Source organism: Carettochelys insculpta, chromosome 5, assembly GCF_033958435.1.
Source record: "Carettochelys insculpta isolate YL-2023 chromosome 5, ASM3395843v1, whole genome shotgun sequence".
NCBI classification, from domain to species: domain Eukaryota; kingdom Metazoa; phylum Chordata; order Testudines; family Carettochelyidae; genus Carettochelys; species Carettochelys insculpta.
This window is the reverse complement of record NC_134141.1, coordinates 5404546-5427809: the sequence shown is the minus strand read 5'-3', so window position 1 is coordinate 5427809 and position 23264 is coordinate 5404546. Positions and strand designations below refer to the sequence as shown.

Sequence of the window (23264 nt, the reverse complement as noted above, 5' to 3'; positions counted from 1 at the left end):
TGTCAGTCAATAAGATGCCACAGCACTTCTCAATTGCTTTTGTGGATACAAACTAACACGGCTACCCCTCTGATACTTGTAACCAAATATTTTCAGATGACCATTTAGACATGCTTTCTGTATTTGATTCACATTGCTGAAAGGGTTAGTTTAGTTTGCAAAATAAAACAAACAGGTATCCAGTAAAGTGAATCAGAGCAGAAGCCTCTTGCAAATGCTTCTTGAAACATTTCTAAAAGAGCAAGTGCTAACCTAGCCACGTAATTTTTATACACGTTAAATATCAAATCCCAAGGTCTTGCCATCATGCAGTGCTCCGGTTCCCTTCTAATACCATATGCGTTCTGCTTAAGCACACGGGCGACACCTAGTGTCAGTGTAAGGATACTGCATACTTGGAAAGATTGGCCCAAAATTAAGCATTATTTTAGTGTTGTTGTACATAACATTTGAATCTCTCAGTTATGGTCAGTGATCATAAAAGAGGATTTTTTTCAAATTCTCATCTCTTGTCCCCACCTCCCATATTTTCAGTTGATACCAGAGAGCTCAATCTAGGTTTTATCTCAAAAGGCACAGCGCAGGTGTTCTGCTGCTGCCTGACCATTTGTTGCCTGTTTGCCTTAATTTACTACTGAACATTTCTTTTCGCATCCATGCAGAAGTTCAGATTTCACTACAAAATGCTAATTAGCTGAAAAGTGATTTAAAGAGACAGTATCAACTTTGAAAGCTATTCTAAACACCACTAACAAAACATACTGTAACCATATCTCTGCTACCACGTTAGATTAGTAAAAATAAATGTTGGGGGCAGTTTTATATGATTGCTTCTGCTGCCTATTTATTTTGCCCATTTCCCTGAGGTTGCACAATGTAAACAAAGGGAGGTTCATGTTGTTTCATACACACATGCCTCCTAGAGGTCATTTAGTCCAGGCCCCTGCCCTCCCAGCAGGACTGAGGCACCATTCCTGATATCTATTTGCCCCAATCCCTAAATGGCCTCCTCAAGGATTGAGCTCATAGCCCTGGGTTTAGCAGGCCAGTGTTCAAACTGTTGAGCTATCCCTCCCCTCTGAAACATAATTGGAGATACACATCTCCTGGAACAGGCCTCAGGAAGTCATCTAGTCCAGACCCCTGCCCTTTTGGCAGAGCAAAGTACCATCCTTAGTCTCTATTTACCGTACTCCCTAAATGGCCTTCTCAAGGCTCAAACTCACAACCCCCTAAGTTAGCCAATCAATGCTTAAACCACTCTTTCATGGCTTTACCATCACCCTACTGAAGTTTCCAGTGGTGAGGTGGAATCAAAGGAACCTGCTCAGACAGGTGCTGATGGAGAGGCAAGGAATCACTTCCATTCTGGCCAGCAATATACTGGGCAGGGAGATAGGCAGGCATTGCCTCCTGCATGGACAGGAGGGAACAGGGATGTTTGGGATGTCAGCAGGAAAGGTGGAGTCCCTGGGGGGCATGGGGCTTGGGATATATGCAGAGATGCCCCTCAGGCTGAAAAAGTGGGGAACCTCCCAATGGGAGGTTGCCCTAGAGATGCAGGTTGTGTGGTGGACAGGGAGGGGAAGCAGTAAGTGAATACATCAGAGTGCAGCTGCAATACTGAAGAAGCTGCCCTTTAGAGTATAACAGGTTCACTGCTTTAGGGCTTGTGCAGGTGAGGGATCCCCCACCACAGCAGGGAGGGATCCCAGAGGGTAATACCTCCCTGCCCCATATCAGCCATGATCCCAGTGCTGGCTCCCTGTGAAGAAATATCCTAAGCAGTGTTTGTTTGAGATGCCTGAGGGATTTCAGCCTAGCACTCCCTCTGTTGGTGACCCACAGCTATATAAAGTGCTTTTGTGAAAAACTTGGAGAGCCCAGGCCCCCTCTTACTTGTGCCTGAAGCTGTTCCAATAGTTACACTAGCAGCCCTCAGTCAGTGAACCACAGCTGGTGTGCTGTCTAGAGGTGCTGCAGAGGGAAGCCAGGTGTTAATTAATATCCCAAGTCACCAACACTAGTTCCATCTTCCTTTTCATTTCCAGGCTGCCAGTTTAACTCACTGGGGAGTGCTGGTGGCTAAAGCTGTGCCAGAAGAACAGCTCAGCTCAACACTATGCATGCAATGCTGGTAGTCCATTACTGGATCACTTGCAGTAGGGCAACCTCTGTTGTCCCAAAACCAAACTCAAATAACTTTTCCTATTTCAAATATTAGTCCTTGTTTTTTGGGCCAGGCACTAGATCCTAGCAAAAGGAGTCTTGGGGCGTAAATGTCATCTCTGCTGACCCAGGCTTTTGTTTCTCTCCCTCTCCCTCGGCTTTTGTTTCTCTCTCTCTCTCTCTCTCTCTGTCTCTCTCACACACACACACACACACACACACACACACACACACAAAATTTAAAAATGTTTACAACTGTGCAAATTCCAATAGACTTCAGATTTTCACACAAATTCTACCCTGGCTCCCACCTACCAATTTATAGACTGACCTGACAGTTTTTGTGGATTTCACAGGAGGCAAAATTCAGCCTTAAACAAAAATGTAGCTGGATCCATAATTATGCTGCTCCATAATATAATCTAAGCATAAACCTTACTCTTCCAGATCCCCAGAATCACAGGGCAAAGACTATTTATGCACTCTAGGAGAGAGTTTGTTCCCCCCATGAGCTGTTCATTCACCTAAAGCTGTTGCCCTTTGTGTGTTTTCACCCAAAGAGCAAAAAAAAAGAACTTGAATCCAAATGGCCCTTCTTACCTGGTTGGTCACTTACATTAAAATAAAAGTAAAGTCTTAAGTATAGCCATCCTCAACCATCCAGAAATCACCATGCCAAATTCACCACTCCCACCACGTCAGACCCAGTATTTGGTAAATAGCGATAGCAAAAGGAAATGCAGATTTATCCCCCTCCTGTCCCAAACCTTCCCCAGCTAAAGGTAAAAAAAAGAAAAGTACGCACAACACAACTAATTGGGGATCTAACAGACCCAGTTTCAAAGATGCACAAATACATATAGATAAGCCTAACACATAATAGAAAACAGCCAGTGGGCACACACAAATCATGTAGACTGCATGCACATCATCTAATCAGCTGCCTCACTAATCATGTGATTACAGATACTTTATTTGCACACTGGGTGTTTGTGTGAACATAGTAGGAGTATGTAACTAAATGTTACACTATACATGGCATTGTACACAATTGTACATAGCTAACTTTGAAAATGAGGGCCTGCTTTATACAGATGATTGAGTCCTTCAATGATATTTAAAATTCCCTGGGATCTTTTTGTAGCTTGAAAGCCTGAACTTCAGGTTCTTTGCATTAGGATTGCTACACTACCCCGAGTGGAGATCGGTGTTGGTTCAAACATCTGTCCCATTGAGTCCTCTTCAGAGATGCACTTCCAAACTCAGCAGAAAGTAACATTCCTGCTCGAATTCCTTTCCTATTCATTAGCACCTTGATCTGCTTAATAGGGCAAGTTAATCCTCTGGGCTAAATTTTCAAATAATTAAATCCAAGGAGTGAAATGTACACCATTTCAATCTCACTTACACCCTCAAGGTAAACTGTCAGTCTTGAGATCTCTGGGCATGTCAAAGACTACGTGAAGCACAAGAGAGCTCTGGGGACAGGTCAGTAAGTTTTCACTTGTGTTAAAAAGTTCCAGTCTGTTCAAATGAGCCACACAACAAAATGTATTACCCGGCACATTTTCAAAACTCATGTGCTGACTGTGGTCAACACATAATTGAACACAAAACACGTGACTGAACACGCACTGGCAATAGGAATGTTGTAGGTCACCTCGAGCAGCACTCGTGTTGTATTTTGTTGTGTTACTCATTTTAACATGGTGAGTGTACTAGCACCCCATATTCTGAGGAGCTGAGTCCCCAGTTTAATCTGATTCTACCTGCCTCTGCACTTTATTTGCACACTACATGTATGCACTAGGGTTTTGTTGTGTAGGCCAGGTCTACATTATAAATTTACATTGGTTAACTATGTTGCTCAAAAGTGAGAAAACTCGAAGGGTGTAAAATTGCTCAGGGGTGTAAAAATCATGCTGACCTAACCCCCAGCATAGACAGCGCTATGTTGATGAGATAGATTTTCATGTTGACATAACTACTGCCTCTTACAAAGGTGGATCAACTGGAGATGCTGTCCTATTGGCATACTAACATCTTCACCAAAGTGGCATCGCTGCAGTGTTTTAAGTGTAAACCTGCTCACAGTTAGGGCTGACTTTCCATCCCTTCCTTCATGTGAGTGGTCTCATGTCATTAGGACTAGATGCATAGGGCAAGACGGCACATGTGATAGAAGGTGACAGGGTTTGGCCCATACAGAGTAAACCAGCACCCTTTTGGTGGTAAGTGACAAGTCAGCCTTGAGGGGTATAACCAGTTTCCGCAGAAATATAACAAGTTCACAGTTTCTTTGGGTTAGTTTAATGGTTTAAATGGTTCATTCTGATATAATCATTTCAGTGTAAAAGATGGGGATTTCTCCCATTATTTTCCAGAGATCAAACTACCAGAGATATTTAACTTCTAAAGTGCATTCCACAGCTATCCAAATGGGAGCTTTCTGTGTGATTTCTACACACTGTCACAGTATTTTACATAGCTGATCAAAAGAACCTATAATAACCCAGTGAACTCTACCAGCATGTGCACCTTGCTTGTGGAGTAATTGCAGCTTAAACGCTACAGGGAAGAAAATGGGACCAGTCATAGGACTTACCCAGCATTTGAAGTGAAACTGAGCTCTTTGAATGTCTTGGCCTTCTTCATCAATTCACAAATGCTACAGTCTCCTACGGAGCTCCAGCGTGGACATTACAAAAGAAACAAGCTCTATCAAGCAGAGCACAAAGAATAGAGGAAACAAAAGCTTATGTTTCTTCATCGCTATTTAGCTTTCACTTTTTGTGAGCCATGCACCCCTTTTTTCTGATCTTCTGAAGTCTAATTTTGCATTATTAATGGTAACAATAAACGCTTAATAAACTTTTTAAAGGAAACCTTGAGAAACCACTTTTAGTGCTTTGTTTCTGTTTGTTCTTTTGTGCTGCTGCTCCTTCAAGAGAATCAAAACAAGTGAGATCATAGAAGGGGGTTGGAGAATAGAGAGGTAGGCAGACAGCTGCATGCCTTACTCCTGCTCATTGTTAGCATGAACATGGGCAGGCTTTTGCGCACAAGCTTTTGTGAACCAGGTTGAAGAACGTGCAATTTTTTGCTCCTTTCTGCAATTTTATCTTGAGGATTATGCTCTCAGTGGGGTTGAAAGTAAACTATTAATGAATCCCCCTTTTACTCTGGGTATTCATAACTTAGAGAAGACGTGTGAGATAATAGTATGACATTAATGGGTACGAGTGAGCATTGTGTTGTGTAATGCCTCCTGTGAAGCTCCAGAAGAAATCCTAATAGTTAACAAAACTGGAAATAAATGAGAAAATGAATTAAGATGTAATGCTTGAAAAGCCACAAACAGCAGTGAGAAAACTCACAAGAGAACAAAAGTTGGAAGAAGCACTAGGTTCACGGTAAGTGATGTCTGTGTATGTATGCTTACTCCATAAGGAAGTGAAAACTACAAGGCCCACGTAGGCCATATGAGACAGAAGAGGAATTTATGAATAAGCCATTTTTAAAGGGGGAGGGGAGTGATTAGCTCAATTTTTCTAGGTTTTTTTGAGTACAAATGTACTTTTTCATTATTCGAGCAACAGAAACGTACTGAATAGTAACAGAAAGAAAGCCGTGCTAGTCTATACACTGTCAAAACAAAAAAGCAGTAAAGTAGCACTTTAAAGACTAACAGAATAATTTATTAGGTGAGCTTTCGTAGGACAGACCCACTTCTTCAGACTTACTGGGATTGTAATACGGGGGTATAAACTGAACATAGACCCTGACTGTGATTTTTTAAGCACATGCCACTTGAACAGAGTAAAACAAAGAGCCTCCTGCTTCAATGAGGCTGTTGCCTAACCAGCAAATTCTCAGATGAATGAGTTTTAACTTCCTTTTCCTTCGTTTATTACTTGGATAGAACCCATCTCTCCAGTAGAGGGTGAAATCCTCGACTCACTGAGGTTAATAGCAATAAACACTTTGATTTCAAAGAGACCAGATTTCATACAGAATGTTTGGGACATTGTGCTAAAATAAGGTTAGAAGGGTGATGGTGAAGAATTAAATCAAAATGCCGATTCAGCTATTTGGCAAGTCCACCAGGAAGAAAGGTGTACTAAATACCTTATACTTACCTCTGGAGACAACAGCCTAGAGATTCCAGCCAAGATGATACGGATGGCCTTAAATGAGGCTCCAGAACTTAGAAGATCCCTCACCACAATGCAGACTGAACCTCCTGAGAATGAGACAAGATAACTAAAGCTAGTCTGATTGTTTTGGACAGACAGATGGGAACCAGTCCTGTGAGCACAACTCCAGTCTACTAGGCGGGTACTTGGAACACTGCAGTTACTGCTTGTGACACTACAATCTTCCAAAAGTATTGCCAAGTGGACACAAGCCTCAGTGGCCAACAAAGTAGCCATTTCCCCTAGTCTGAGCACTTCTGGCTACCGGTGGCTGCTGGACCGCCCCTGAGGCAGTTTGAACTTCTGCCATGGCTCAGCTTCACTAGCCCTGGATCCTGGGAACAAAAGTGGCACAGTTCTGATGGACCCAATGATCTTACTCAGACCCAAAGTGTACGGCAGCCTCCACATCACTGAATGAAAGCAATTATATTTTGATGAGATTGTCTCTTGGGATGCATTGTACGCAGATGAACAATTAATTTGGTTAAATATACCAGGTGTCTGCATGACTCAGCAGAAGGGAATTGACTGAGGACTTCTTACTTCCCTTAGTGCCACTGAGCAACAGCTCTGGGAGGTGGAGAAGGCACAGGAATGAGTCTGTGGGGAGCAGGGAGGAAAGCCAGTACTGCCTGATGTATGCGCTGGCAACTGTGCACAGGTCATGCCATAGAGGAGGAAGAGAGGGGAAGCTGAGGCTTTAATTTAGGGAAAAAAAATGGCAAGTTTAGGTAGTTCAGCTCATGGCCCTAATCAGCGACCACAGTTAGTGAAATGCTCCCCCTGCTCACAGCCAGGGGGCATTCTGAAGCAAGGAGTCCTTTGAACCCATTCCACAATACCACAGCTGACGCAACATCTTCACAGGAGCTGGAAGGTGTCATTTTCAACTTGGAGAGACATCGGCATGTCAGCTGCTACGATCTCAGATGAGCTTGTTCTCCGAAGGTGAGTCCGAGTCACTGTCTGTGCCACCACAGTCAGACAGCTATTTATAGTGAACTAGCGCAAGCAGAATCGGCACCTGTGTGCTCACCTGAGCTCCCAGGTAGCTCATATTTCCTGGCACTCTGGGCTATGTCTACTTTACAGGAGCTAAAGCACCATGATAGCCCCATAGTCCAGACTTACTCCAGTGATAGGAAGGGGACTCTCGAGGGGCAGTTGAGCTAGCAGTGTCTACATCAGACCAAGAATTTTTCACCGCCTGAGCGACATAGATAGATCCACCTCACTTTTAGGTGTAGACCAGACCTGAGCAAAAATTAGATGAATGGGAGGAGAAATGGAGCTGTGCGACAGAAAAGTCTGGTCAATTGAAGGGTTTAACTCATTGTTATTTTGGCTTGTCTTCTCTCCCCTCAGATACATCGCCAAGCACCAAGGACCCAGATACTCTCAGCACACATTATCTATGCAGATTTTCTCCATTCAGAGAAGGCCAGTGTTAATTAAGAATAACACTATCAAAAGCAACTTTCAATAGGACTTAAAACTCCCAACCCAATTAGTTACTTTTTGAACATTTTACCCTGAGCCAAAACGTTATCAGTTGATCCCAAAATGGCGAGAAATCAAAGCAGAAGATACCAAGGTAGATGTCAAATACCAACCTCTTCCTTTCAGCTATGCTGATGTATGTAACACATTCTGTTCTGACCAAAGTAACCAATGATTTAGTAGCATTTAAAACTTATTGCACCACGTGAGGCAGTTAAGGCAAAAATATATATTTAGTCGGGTTCCTACAACTAAACAACAGCTATGTTACAGTGACATTGTACATCTCCCAAGAGCATTATGGGATACCTTGAAATAATTCTTCTGCAAGAGAAGAATAAATAATGGCTTTCATTAAAAATATCTTCTCCTGTGTTGGGCATGTCAAGCCAATTAATATTGTTAGTGTTCCACAATCAGGAAAAGGAGAAGTCTAAAGATATTCCAAAGAAGAGGAAGCCTGCCTGGAGACTCTGGTCTTCTATGTTTTAACCCCACAAGTTTTTACCCAAAGACCCTGCAGTTTTACCCTAAGTTTCACTGCAGCATTGTTAATGTCTGCAAAGCCAGCGTCAATAGCAACATGAGCAGAGAGTGAACAGGCACTTGGGCGCTGCTGGCTGCTGTTTGGAGGTGACTGGATCGCCCGTGTCCCCGTGGCTGAGGTTCTACTGTAATGTAGCCGTTAATGATGCGAATCCGGGGAGGTGGGTCAGTGGCACTGCAAGGCAAACAGAAGAATCTTGGTCAGAAATTATTCCCTAGGTGCAATGAACATCACACACCAGGGGTCAAATTGTCATAGAAATGCCCACAGGCAGCTTGTGGAGCTGTATGCAGATTGTGAGAGTTCCCAAATGAAGCCATGAATTTGGCCTCCCTGCCGCACGGATCTGTAAGGAAAGGGAACCTTTTTACTTTCCCCACACAGAGCCTCTAGCCCCATTGACAGCTAGGGATGTTAAAGTGAAACGAGTTAACTGGTAAGCCTCATGCTAAATTGGGCGGGGGTGGGGCCTCAGGAGGAGGAGAGGTTGGCTGGGGAGGCTGCTCCAGCCTAGCCACACTAGAGCAGCCCCCTACTCCCATGGACCGAGACTGGCCAGGGTACCCCGGCACTGTCCACGTCCTCTCCAGCTTCACCCCTCCTCCATTTAACCGGTTAACCAGTTTAGCCTAGCATTTAACCAGTTAACCAATTAAACAGGATTTAGCATCCCAACTGACAGCAGGACTCCCTGATGACACACACTCTGTTAACAGCAGGGCACTGCACACCCATCTCTCTTGGAGGAGGACAGAATCAGGCGATGCTCCTTTCGGAATAACTAAGCAGATCTTCACTGCCAGTAGAGAAGAGATGGTCCTGGGCAATGCTCAATCCCCATCTTGTACCACACTCAGTTCTGGAGGAGCAGACAGGTATCAGCAACCTTCCTGAGCCCCTGCAGTCAGCCTTTGGGCTCACTGGCAGCTTTAGCAGATAAACAAGCCTAGCTTTGCAGCAGAGGAGGTTTTGCCAAACAGCTCTCTTGCAACCCACGCAGCCCCAGTTAATAGGTGGGTGCAGCTGCTTTCGATGGCAAAGCTTGAACCCCTCTGGATTTATGTATTAGCATGAATCAAGCCTCTCTGCAGCTACCATATAAACAATGCTCTATATGAAAGATCACCAGTGGCAGATGAAGAAAGCTCATAGGCCATACATGGAGCTGTGGGAGTGAAGAAAAGACAAACATCCCTTAGAAAAGTTTCCCAGTCCAGAGAAAGCAAAGGTCCACGTGAAAAGCCTGTCCCAAATACAAGTGATAACTGTGGGCACTGCACTCTCTGGAGAACACGGTGGAGCCAGATTTGACCCTGGAGCTAGAGAAAGACATACCTCAAATCCCCTGGCCCAGTATTGTGAGGTGGAAACTACAATAAATTCCAGCAAAATCCCAGCAAGCATAACTCTACAAGCATATTCATTTCATTCGTACCAGTGCTCTCCAGCTGCTGTACACTATTCCTGCTTGACACTGGCCAAGTGCATTAAGCAAAAATGCTTGGGGAATTTGAAGGCAATTAGTCTCCTTTTTGAAAACACTTACCACTCCATATCCAAAACCCCCCGCAGGAGGCTCTTCCAGTAACTGGACAGACGCCAGCTGGCAGTGCAACAAAGCAACAAGGCTGACACTGGATGCACACAGGAGCAGAGCAAAGCAGTTCAGCCAAACCCACTACAAGACTGCATGGAATCACTTGATTTAGGCTTTTCGTATTTATGTGCTCATAGTAGTTAAGTTACAAATGGCCCAGACCCAAGCACAACATTTGCAACCAGATAGATTTATCCACTGATGGAGATGAAGATACGGACTGATCATGGCTGAAGGGCTCATATTAATGACTAGAAGTGACATGTCAAACAGCACCAGTAGGTGGAGTAGTTAGCACAACAGAAGCCTTCTGTTTTGTGTTTTGTGTGTGTGTGTGCGCGCGCGTGCACGCACGAACATGTGTGTTTGCTATTTTGTTTTTCAAACAAGGCAGCAATTTCAGGAACTGTACATCACATAGATCCCATAACAGATCTATGGCATAAAGTTAGTATTGATTTGCCACACGCTGAAACATAGTGCAGAGATCCCTGCTATGGACAGCATGGGGGCTGTAGAATAATCACAGTTAACTCACGCAACTAAATAGTTAATCACAATTTTAAAAATTAATTGCAATTAATCAGTTTTAATTGCACAGTTAAATAACAGAATACCAATGGAAATGTATTAAATAGTTTCAATTTTTTCTGTTTTTGAATGCAAAATGTACAGTGCTCACTTATTGTTGTTACAAATATATGCATTGTAAAAATGATACAATAATAATTTTCTGTTCTCTTCAAATACTGTAGTGCAATGTATTTATCCTGAAAGTGCAATTTACAAATACTGATTTTTTTAATTACATAACTGCCCTCCAAAATAAAACAATGTAAATATTTACTTCACAATAGTCCACTCAGTCATACTCCTTAGTCACAAATTTAATTACCATGTTATTTTTAATGAGCGTCATCAGCACTGGCACATGTCTTCTGGAATGGTGGCTGGAGCACGAAGGGACACATGAATTGTTAACATATCTGGCATATAAGTATCTTATGACTCCAGCTACCAGTGCCACATGAATGCCTCATCTCACTTTTAGGTGATGTACATAAGAAGCAGGCAGCATTATCTTCTGTAAATGTAACTAAATGTGTTTGTCTGAGCAACCAGCTGAAGAAGTAGGACTGAGTGGACTTGCTGTAGGTTCTAAATTTTGTCATTGTTTTATTTTTGATTGCAGTTATTTTTGTACATAAGTCTACCTTTGTAAGTTCAGCTTTTGTGATAAAGAGATTGCATTACAGTACTTGTATGAGTACAGTATTTGAAGCCAAAAAGACTTTGTGTTTTACAGTGCAAATACTTGCAATGAAAATAAATATAAAGTGAGCACTGGATACTCTGCATAGTGTTGTAAATAAAATCGATATATTTAAAAATGCAGAAAACATCCAAAATATTTAAATAGTATGTTATTATTGTTTAGTAGTACAATTAATCAAGTTTTTTAAATCGCTTGAGTGCCCTAGAATTTAACCTGAAGTGCAGCATTAGACAGTTTAGTGACAACCAGCTCTACTCTGCTGCGCATATAGTGCCTTCCTTTAATTCTACCTAACCAGAAGGCATCCTGCAGATAACCAGGAAGAAATAACCAACACTCTGCTTGATTTTCCCCAATACAGAAGCTGTCTGGGAGGCTCATCTTCTAGTCATTTATTCCCTGTGCTTCTAGAGTCACTATTCAAATCAGACTTTGTCTGTGGTTCAAGTAAACTGCAAAGAGAGAGATGTCCTGTGCCACCATCTGAGACCTAAAGGCAGCTATACGAGGAGTCAGGAAGGGGTGCTGATAGTAGCCACTAACAGCATTTTATCAAGTTTGTGCTCCCTGAGGGTCTGACTAGAGAATTCCCAAAGTGGACACTGGAGAAACAGTTCTTAATCCTGTTTATCCTCAATTGACACTGCCTCCCATGTTGCCCACCTCTCACTGTAAAAATGACCCTCAGCTAAGACTCTGATTCTGCAACTACAGAAGTGGTCCCATTGACTTCAAGAGGAATGATCACACACAAAGTTAGGCATGTGTGGGAATTTGGGGATCAAGGGTCTGGGCCTAAACTGGGAAAAGTTCTAGATTATCTTTTAGAGCTGTCTGCCAAAGATCAAGCTAATAGCAGCTACAGCAATCAAAACCACCACCAACTCTTAACTAACATCAACTTCATTAACTGCAGTAAACTAAAAGTCATATCAACCTATGCAGCCATATTTAATAAATGGTATAATGATCATTTCTGCATTTAAACGCAATAAGGAACAGCAATTGCAGCTTTCCCCCGCACCTGTCCCAGTAACACATCATTCAGACGGATGGAAAAGCAACGTAACACATATTCACATAACATATCAATGCAGTGCAGGTTCTCTGAAGTATTCTCTACCTTCAGGCTGATGAAAACTAATTATGCAGGGAGTCCCACTGAATTGATTGAGAAACTTGTGTAAATTTTACTGGGACTGATTCTCTATTGCCCTGCTCCTTCAATAGTTATTTAAAAGTGCACCCAGTGTGTGTGAAAGATGCACAGTCTGAATGAGCACATTTCACAAGGGTAAATTTTGGCACAAGAAGGAAGAGAGCCAAGCCTACATTTTATCAGATGGGAAGGAAATAAGGTAAACCTACAGATACCCATTCAGCAGTGAGTCAGTGGCATATGGAAGGTGCTTGAGAAATGATGCACAGATAAGGCTGCTATGGTTCTTGCAGTTGCATCTTTTGTAGGAGAGTCATCTCTCTTGGTTGGCGAAAACCACCTTCATCTTCCCTAGCCCTAGCCCACCTTATTTTTGATACCAAACCAGACAGAACCTATTAATGGTGTGCTGGAGCCCCTGGAGACAGGAATAGGTGTCCATTCTTTACTTTTTAAATCTCAATGCATAAACAAGAATTGCAAGTGAGAAGAAGCTGAATTTGGCTCTGAGGGTTTGCACCAGAGGAAGTGAACAGAGTTTAAAACACAAGGTCTGTGGTATATTAACCAGCCTCAATAAACAGCCAACAATATGGCAGCATGCCCTCCCTCCCCCATTGGATGCTACCTTTCTTCAATGCGAACCCAGAGGTCATTGAACTGGCGGAGCCTTTGCCTCTTCTGTTGCTTCTTCTTCTTCTTCTTGTATTTCCTGTCTGCTTTCTCCAGAGGGTCAATGCTCTCGGGTAGCAGCAGGTGGGGCAGAAGTTCGTCATCCTCTTTTGGAGGGTGCCGAGGGCGGTGCAACTCTTGGGCGATCACGTACGGGGTGAATGCTGGGGATGACGATGACAAGGTTGACCAGGTTTTTTGATTCTTCCCACTGCAGTAGAAAGAAAACCAGAATGTTTGGAAATGCCATGAGTGGAGGTCTTGGTTTAGCCCCATGGTACTAGAAATGTCAGGCAGCCTACTGATCCCCTAACTCTGTAAGTACTCCCCCTGGAAGTTCTTCTGATTTAAAGCTTAGCATTTAAGCCCTCCCACCCCACCCCTCCCAAGTCACACCTCCATTAAAGCAGACTCTCTTCTGTTCAGATGACCCTTAGGAAGATTGTCTCTAACACTGACCAATGCACAGGCTGAGTGCAAGAGGAAAGTGTGCAAGAATAACATAATACTGTTGGCTGACTCCATGACCAAGCCGCTGATGCTGAGAGGTGATAAGTGTTTGCTGAAGTCAGACTGGCAGGTAACATTTCTCAGAATCAGGCCAAAAATTAAGTGTCTATGGCCAAGTAGGTTGATGATGTTCATCTCATCTGACCTCCTGTCCATAACACAGCTTAGAGACTGTCCCCATTATTCCTGCCTCTGGCCCAGACGGAGGTAGAACAACCTGTTAGGAAGGCAGCCACTGTGGAGGCAGACCTACACTTCAAACGCTGCACCAGCACAGCTGCGCTGGCTGAAGTGAAGCTGTGTGCCCATGGGAGAGCTTATACCATCAGTGGAGCTAACCTACCTTCCCAAGGAGAACTGGGAGGACTCCCCTGCTGACACACAAGGGTAGGCCAGTACAAGTCAGTTGTGGGCCACACACAGCCCCACGTAGGGAGGTGCAGAGGCTTGTGAATTCCTCTAGGTTCTGGGCTGGGGCCAGATATGAAGTTTCCGGCTGCAGGAGGGGACCCTGGGCTGGGTCTGAGGGGTTTGCAGTGCAGAGTAAGCTCAGGCTGGAGCTGGGGGATGGGGCGTGGGAGGGGGTTTCTGACCTGGAGCAGGGGGTTTGGGGTGGGCGTGCAGGCTCTGGGAGGGAGTTTGACTGTAGGAGTGGGATCAGGGCTGGAGCAGGGGGTCAGGGTGCAGGAAGGGGGCTCACGGCTGAGGCCAGGGGTGCAAGATTGAGATGCAAGAAGGGGGTCAGGGCTGGGGCCAAGTAAGGGAAGGTATGAGGGGTGTGAGCCCCAGCCAGATGCTGTTTACCTCAGGTGGCAGCACAGCAGGGCAAGTGCCTCTCCTAGAAACAGCTACAGTGTGGCCAGGCAGCTGGACTGTGTACACTACCTGCCCCAGCCATTGTTCCCATGGGCTGCAATTCCCAGCCAATGGCTGCTTGAGGGTGGTGCCTAAGGATGGAGGCAGGTGCACCCAGGCTCCCAGAAGTGAGTTTCCCTGACTGCCCCTGCGCCAAGGGGCCGCAGGGACAGCCGACCGTCCTGCCCTCCCCATCCCTGCTCCCTCATGCCCACAGTGGGGGAGCTGATGCTCACAGCTCAGATACATAGGGGCAGGAGCCAAGGATCAGGGCTTCCAGCCCACGACAAGGAGACTTGCCCCAGGCCAGCTGACATAAAGCAGGGGACTGGTCCAGCCCATGAGACACAGGGTCCCCACATCTGGTCTAAAGATTCCAAAGGATGGCGAATGCACCACATCCCTTGGTAAGCTGTTCCACCAGTGAATTTCCCTCCTGTTATAAACCTACTTGGTGTAAACAAGCAACATACCAATGAAAGGCTGGAAACTTCAAACTGTCGGTATCAATACGGCCTGTGGTTCCCTCCCGGGGGAATGAAGTTATTGAGTTGGCAATTATTTCCCAAAGAAAACTGAGCCATGACCACTGAGCCGGGATGACTGAGAGGACAGAGGCAAGGCCAGTAAAGAGAATGTTTGGGACCGCTGACGGAGAAGGCACTCTGAAGGAAGAACTTGCTCAGAGACATTTAACACAGGGCTGGGTTTTGTGATCCAAACAGCTGTTTTTCCCTTTTCCAGCATGACTGTACTCAGCTTCCCTCCCAACTCCAGTCTTACCTGCCCTTGTCTCTGCTTCTTACGGCATTGCACTGTGGCCTCCTGGGCCTGGTACCAACTTGCTGAACTCTACACTTAAGTTTCTCTTAAAGACCCTCTCCTACCATGCTGCCTAGAGCAACCTGAGTGGGCCTGGGCAACACCTCTATTTATTCTCCTTCCCCCACCCTCTGTTGTCCCACCAGTCCTGAAACTGTGAGCAAGGACCGCCCCTTTGTGAGGGTTCAGAAAGCACTGGGCATATCATGGGCACTGCCACAAACACATTACAATGAGATTTAGGAACCCAAGCCGTTGGTGAGTGCATAGAGCAGCTGTGTTAGTCTCCACAAACTCATACCATAGCATATTTTTAGAGTGATCCCAGTTGTTACGGTGCAGATCTCAGGTCATTTGATGTTTCCTGCAGTAATTCAGTGGGAGAACCTTTGAAAGGCAGCAGGCCCTGAACCCAGGGACAGTCAGAGGCATGGAGACCCAGGCAGCAACTTTCCCTCCAACCAGGGGATGCTTGATTCCTGCTCTGCCCAAGCCCCACCTTCACTCCACCCCTTCTACTAGGCTCCACCCCTTCCCACAGTAGCTCCGCTCCCACCCCTCCATTTCACCCCCTCTCCCAAACCTCCAACTCACCTCCTCCCCTGAGCATAACCTGTTCCCATCTCCTTCTGCTCCCTCCTGGAGTTTCCTCAATGCTGTGAATCAGCTATTTGCAGAGCTCGGGAAGCACTGGGAGGGAGGGGGAGGAGTCAGTGAGGGGTGGGGAGGGGAAGTGGGAGGGGAAGAGCTTGCTACTAGTGGGTGATTTTTCCCCTGGTGTGCTCCAGCCCCAGAGCACCCACAGAGACTTGGCACATCTCTCTCCCCCGGGCTCAGGTCACCCCAGCAGGACATCTGCAACCCTTGCAGAGCACAGCAGCTGCAGAAGGGAGTGGGAGTCACACTCAGTGCAGCTCTGATTGGATGAGGAATATTTTATGAAACAGAAATAACATTTAAAAGCTCAGAATAGAAACACCGGGAGCTTAATGAAATTTGGGGAACTACATATAATTGTCCTTGGTGCTCTGCTGTGAGGCTAGAGCAGTCTCTCTCCTCATCGACTTTTGCTATGGCCCCTCTCTGAAGGCAGAGCTGCCACCAGTCCCGGGGCAGAAGTGAGGATGGCATGGGATAGTACTCTTGCCCTTACTGCTGCTTCTGGTGCACCATCTTCAGAGCTGTGCTCCTGGCCAACAGCCACACTCCGGCTGCCCTGCTCTGAAGACAGCACAGAAATAACGGCGTCAATACCATGCCAGTAATAACTTGGAAAGCCCCTTGGAACTTCTTTTGAGTCAGGACCCCCAGGTTGAGAAACACTGGTCTCCTCCCTGAAATCTGTATGGTACAGGGTCATCATCATCATCATTATAGGTGGGAGGGATAGCTCAGGGGTTTGAGCTTTGGCCTACTAACCCCAGGGTTGTGAGCTCAACCCTTGAGGAGGCCATGTAGGGATTGTCCTGGGCAAATAGAAGTCCAGGACAGTGCTTGCTCCTGCCAAGAGGGTAGGTGACTGGACTAGCTGACCTCCCAAGGTCCCTTCCAACTCTAGGAGAGGTGTATCAATAACTGTGGGCTCAGTGCCTGTTGGTGTCTGATGCCTCTCTCGCTATTTCCTTCCATCTTTCCCTGTAGAGTGGCTTAGTTTCTGTAGACTAGCTCTGCACCAATCTACTCTATCATCTATACAGCACAGGGCAAAAGCACTCAAAAGATCAGATTTTATGGTCCATCATGTGTTTCTTATGGCCGTGCATTTGGTAAGGCCCTAGTCATAGATTGCCATAATCTGAGAATGACTTTTGACTATTTACCAACCTACAGGCCTGTTAGTTTGACCTCAGTTGTCTGCAAGGACTCAAAACAAATTCTAAAAGAGAAAGTAGTTAAGGATATAGAGAAAAATGGTGATTGGGATAAAATGCAGCCCAGTTTTACAAATAGTAGATCAGGCCAGATCTCTGAGCTCCTTCTTTGAGAAAATTACTGATTTTTGTAGAAGAAGAAAATGCAGGAGATCCAAGCCACTTTAGTAAGGCTTCTGATACAGGACCACATGGGAAATTGCTATATTGGAAAAATGGGGATTAACATGAGGATTGAAAGGTGGAGAGGGAACTGGTTAAAGAGGAGTCTACAATGGCTTATACTGAAAGGTGAAGGGTCAGGCTGGAGAGAGGTTGCTAGTTGAGTTCCTTGAGGATTGATCTTGGACTGGTTCCCTGCAAGCTGAGCATTGGGTGGCCATGCAGGAGAGATTCAAATACCACCCAGCTGACTAGCAGAGCACCCCCAGCCAACAGTGTGTGCTTCTAGTGATGGTACACATCCACACATTCCGTGGTGCACATAAGAAAATTTATTCTGTGCATGGAGGGAAAAAAATTGAGTAATCAGTGGTATTGGAGGCCCATCAGACAGCTTGGGAACAAGAACAGAGCTTAGCAGTAACAGGGTTATGGGGGATGCAGGTGAGGCTGGAAGTCAGACTGGAAATGTCCAGGAGAGCACTGCAGAACGAGACAAGACAGAGAAGTCAGGCAGCAGTCTTAGGAGGTTTAGAGAGAGTACAAGGGTGGCAGGTGAGATCCAGGGATATGGAACAGTGCTTGTGTACGCAGGGGAAAGAGACAAAGGAGAGATATTGGTTAAACACACAAAAGAGGAAAGGAATGGGAAAAGAGTCCCACAAGCACAAAAAAAAAATGGGGAAGATGTACCAAGCTGGAGTGGGAACAGGGGAAAAGGGCCTGTAAAACTGAACACCAGTAGCATGGCACTTTTGTGCAGCGCTGCAGGAACCTAGCTTGCTCACTCAAACGGGTTTACCTTGCCGTTCAAAACTACCCACTAACTCGCAGCTTTACAAGTTATGGGGAAAACACATCCAAGTCAATGTTCAAAAGCAACCTGGCAAGTGCCACACATATCACGTTTCCAAATTAACTCCCAGAAGATATATGAAACAAAGGGATTGTACTGGGAAATAGCGAAGAGTAGTAAACTGCATATAATGATGTCTATCCGCTTCCGCAATATCTCTATGATTGTCTACAGCTTATCTATCTCTAGGGCATCTCAGCAATGAAAAAACAGAAATATATATATACACATATATATTACTTGTTGATGGGGTGTCCAGCTGGAGTATGGTCTACCTCATACCCTTCTCTTCTCAAAACATCAATCACTGTGTTGTTGCCCATGAAATGACCTGCAATTAAGGGGGGAAAAACAGAAGCTTTGGAGCACAACAAACAAGCATAGCACAAACATAATATAGTAACAAGTACATACACACCACCTCCACCCCTTCCCAAGAAAATGCTCTCAGCATTCCACCACAGCAGCACTTTCTGGAGCAGAAGATCTTGCCAGAGCAACTGGTTTCCTTTTCTCTCCTATGGGGTCTTGAAAACATGCATAATACACCAAACTATTGGAGAAGTCTTCATACTACCGCTCCGGCTGATCTCACTGGGTCATTCTGAAGTTCTACGCTGCTAAGCACTACCAGTCACTCACTGTGGTAAATAAAAAATTCCGTCCGCCTAACACGTCTCCTGTAGTTTCGACTGGAGAAAATATCCTTCGCTTCCTGTCCTAAATTGTTCCAATGCGTTCCTGCACATTGTTAAATGGGAGAACCGCTGAACCAAAACTGTAACCCTTTGTGTGATTCAAACCAGGGCCTGCTCCTCCACCTTCAGCCCCTCTGCTTTCAGCACCTGTGTAAACAGGTACTGCCCTCTGACCTCGTGACGAATGAGGTCGCTCAGATATATTAAGTTACACCGGTATCAATATGGAGCAGCAACATTTACTTCAATGCACGTAACCAAAGTCAGAATCAAAGTACTCTACAAATGCAAAGGCCTGAGATATGATGTTAAGCATCATCATCAATCTTCTGTTATCATTATTAAATTAAGTCATTCAACTGGGATGAATTAAAAATAGCTTGGACTCAGATCAGACTCTGCCCTGGCCTGGCTAGAATTCAATCCTTCATTTCCTTTATAATAAGCAATTAAAGACCAAGACCTGTGACTTCAGTAAAATCCACTAAACTTTGGAGAGGATTTAGCTGGCTCTGGCATAATTCTGTCCATGGCTTGTAAATCCATTCCATTTTCAGCCAGATGGGTATGCTTCTTTGCCTGAGTGCTGACATCATAATGAAGTGATTATGACAGTCTATTATAATAAACCCTGATGAGCATGTGAAAAGAATTCTTCCCACTTGCTGACTGATTGTGACTTCAGGTTTGTTTGGGTACCTCATCTGCCAGGGATTCTCAGAAGCAGACACAGAAAAGTACAGCTTAGACTTTCAACGCTCTCTCCTGCTTGGTCATTTACCAGGCTGCTAGTAAATAAAATTAGAATAAAACCATAATTTGTAGCGAGCTCTCCTCCTCCTGCAGAAGCCCTTGGTGTTAAAATTACCATGAGCACTTAGAAAAAGAATGTCAATCAAAAACATTTTTGTATATATACAGGAATAAAACTAAGGAAGAGGATCAGTGTAAAGGATGGTGTGGTCTGATCTCAAACACTTGAAAGTCTAGTCTGAACAGAGATCACCAAAAGGATTTTAAAAATCCAACAGCATCGGCTCAAGTGACATTTGCTGGCAAGCAGCGAGGCACACTAGATGAGCAAACACATGTGAGGACACATTCCGACCAAGCTGCCTTGCTGCAGTCCTGCTAGACAGGGAGTGACCACAATCGAGCTTATGGCCACTAAAACATGAGTTGCTTTTCAGGGTCAGACGGGGATATATAAGGACATTACCTGAGCAAAGTGCCCATCAGAAATAAAACAAGAAACTGTATTAGTGATATGCACTGTCAGCTACACGCCTGTCCATACCAAGGTTCTTAACCATTATTTCATTATCAGCTATCTATACTTTTAAAACAGCAGCACTGATCTAGTTGTTAAAAATCTCAGGTTCTTGTCTATTTCAATAACACACTGTATCTCATGTGTCCTAGTCTCTATCACACAACCAAAGGGGAAACTCCCTGTGTGATTTTTCATTATTCTTTTTCCTAACAGGGATTTAGGGTTGTAGGCACCATGGCACAGAAAATGGAACCCAGATGCACATACTGTGGGATCGGCCAACAGCCAGGCAACTGTGGAAAGAGGTGGACACAAGTGAAAGGAATGTTTGGCCTGAGCAACCAATCCTCACCCAAGAACTGTAGCTTAGGTTAAGGATTGACAGCACTGAGTTTTACTCCCTCACAATGACTTTGGTTCTGGAGGGCTGTGATGATTACCACACGTGATTTTTACAAAATTGGAGGCAAAGGCTTATGCCCAGAATACAGCAATGGTTTTTAGACCTGAGTTTGCAGCTAAAGAAAGATTAGCTTATCCAAGTAAAGAGCAATTATAGGAACTCAAAGAAATCTGATACCAAGTAGGTTTCATATACATTTGTCTTAAAAATGCTGGGATAGCTCAAATAATGCTAGATTTCCACTCAACCTTACCTCTCTGAGTTTTTCCCCTCCCTCCTCTCATCTCTCTGCTCTTTTTCCTATTTATGTCCTTATGTTATTTTTACCCCCCACCACATGTTATGTCCATACAGTAGTGTCAGATTTTGCACTGCCCAGTCTTGAAGCTGTAAAGGTGCATAACTGCAGACTTTTATTGGCTAGCAGGTAAAATGTGCAGTGCTAGGGAACATACCAGCTGTAAGTCATTTTCCTTTTTGTATTTTGAATTGTTTAGGAAAATTAAAAGAAAATCATCATTATGATTTAAGTTGCTGTTCAGAAAAGCAGTCAAGCAACCATTACTCTTTGTAATGTGATGGAGTAAGAAGAACATTGTTTTTATTACACTGATTTTTTTCTTTTTTAATGAAAGTGACTGAGGATCTGATCTGAAGTCAATGGGAGGTCTGCGCTGACATCAGTGACTAAACGGACAAGGCTTTACTATCCAAGAGAAATCACGTGCTAGTAAATCTCAGGAAAAGAGAAACAGGACCAAAATGTACATGTGAAAACATCACTACGCATGCAAATATGCCCTGCTGTACAAGGAGGCCTTCAAAAACTCAGTTCACAACCCTTATAAACACCAGAAACCACCTCCCGTACCCAGCTGGCATGTTATCACCCACAGGAGAGGACATTACATCCAAAAGGACATCAGCCGTGTTTCACTACGAAGAGAAAGCCTGTGCCCCAAGGAGCTTGCAACTCATGCCAGAGGTGATAGTGTGGACAAAAGTAGCAAGCAACAGAGGATGACTCACGAGAGGGAGGCGGGTCACAGCCGGAGGATCTCAAGGCTTTTCAGGCCAGCCAGCTTCTCCTCTCTCTGAGAGCTAGGGGAAGTTGGCCTTGGTTAATACTAAATTTCTGTTCTGGGAACACATCTAGCCCAAGCCTTCTCTACAGTAAGATCCCTGGTTATGTACACACGGGATTCGTCTCCTCACAGAAAGCAAATATACACAAGCGATGAGATTCTCCCTGTCAAGACTTAAGATCAAACAGTTGCTCTGTATGAGAGAATGAGCCCCCACAAGCATGACAGGGAGTAGGCCTCTTTCACCTGTTTTCTATTTTGGCCTAACACACTTGAATGCCCCCAAAAGAAAAGCCCCAGGCCCTTGTCCGATCAGAAAGGCTCCTCCTTTCTTTCCGTACACAGCTCTCCATTATCCCTATACCACTAGGTGAAGTGATGCATTTGAGAGGTCAATTTACTCTGGCAGGGGGTGGGGAGCCATGAATCTCTATTCTTCTGTGTTCAGACTCAAAAGGGAACTGAAGGGCTGTTGTCTGCACCAGCTCAGCCATACTCTCTACTGGAGAGTAAATAAAACCGAGCCTTTAATCTGTACTGAAAGGAAGTGGAGTGCAGGGACTGTGATGGGCAACATGCTCCAGTAACAAAGCTGTCTGACCAACATGTGCCTGTAAACCGGTCAGAGACCTGGCCCCTGGATTTCAAGTCTTCCCAACACCCCTCTCAAATGTTCTGCATTACGTGAGTCTGTTGGGTAAGGGATTTTGGGTGGGTCTGTTTCTTTATTTTTTGGTAATCTTTCAACAACCCACTCAGTTTCTCTTGTCCGCTGCCTCGACGGCTCTGCATGCACACAAAGGTGTTCTAGTCTTTATAATAAAGTCGAGAATATCCATTTCAGCAGGGGGACTTTTGCACTCAAATTCAACCCCCGTGAATTTGTGTTTGTAAAATTCTAGCCAAGCAGGTGAGGAAAAGGCCAGTTATGAGGGGTTTCACTGGTATTCCAGAATTTGTCTCTTAATCATTATATTTTGTAAATGATGCCACTGTCAGAAATTCAACAAAAATATCCTATCTAATGAATTTGATCAATCCTTTCTTTTAAGTCTATGTAACAAAAAAAGAAACTAAAACTTGACATCCATGTACTTGTGTGTGTTTCTTTAGCAGAAATATCTCAGCAGTTTTCTCTCACAACCCCACAGAAAAGCCAGTAACCCATAACTCACAAACTCTCCCACAATAACAAACCAGTGTGTATATATATGGGTGAACAAAAATGTTTCTCAGGAAATGCATTTTAGATTGATGCCCTCTGAGTAGCGGTAAGAACAGCTGTAGCATGTGATTATGGTGATGCAACCACGAAGTGGTGCAATGGGTCCTGACCACTGGGATATCCTGAGTCAGGATGTTTATTTCTCTGACCTTGCTGGGAACATTCAAATGGCTTTTGAGAGCCAGGGACTCATGGATTGCTAAGACAAGCCACATTACGAATATCTTAGACAAACAAGTCGTCTAATGTTTAGAAACGTCCGGGAAAGGAGAGAGAATCTGTAACCACTTTTCCTAAAATGCTCTCAAAACACAAAACTTTTAAAAATAATAGGGTGTACATCGACAGCAAGTGCCACCAGCAGCTGCAGATGCGGAGGCTGGAA

General features: G+C 44.6%; 1 protein-coding gene across 1 annotated transcript in view; it reads right to left on the bottom strand.

The window, feature by feature from the left end:
- Window positions 1-4477: 4477 nt before the first annotated feature.
- TRABD2A (TraB domain containing 2A) overlaps window positions 4478-23264 on the bottom strand; it is a 97353-nt gene continuing 78566 nt past the window's right edge. Inside the window, exons 5-7 of the mRNA XM_074994024.1 lie at window positions 18436-18526; window positions 13076-13330; window positions 4478-8589 (exon numbers count right to left, since the gene is read on the bottom strand). Coding sequence (XP_074850125.1) covers window positions 8406-8589; window positions 13076-13330; window positions 18436-18526 — 530 coding nt within the window. The 3' untranslated portion in view covers window positions 4478-8405. The remainder of the gene's footprint in view (window positions 8590-13075; window positions 13331-18435; window positions 18527-23264) is intronic.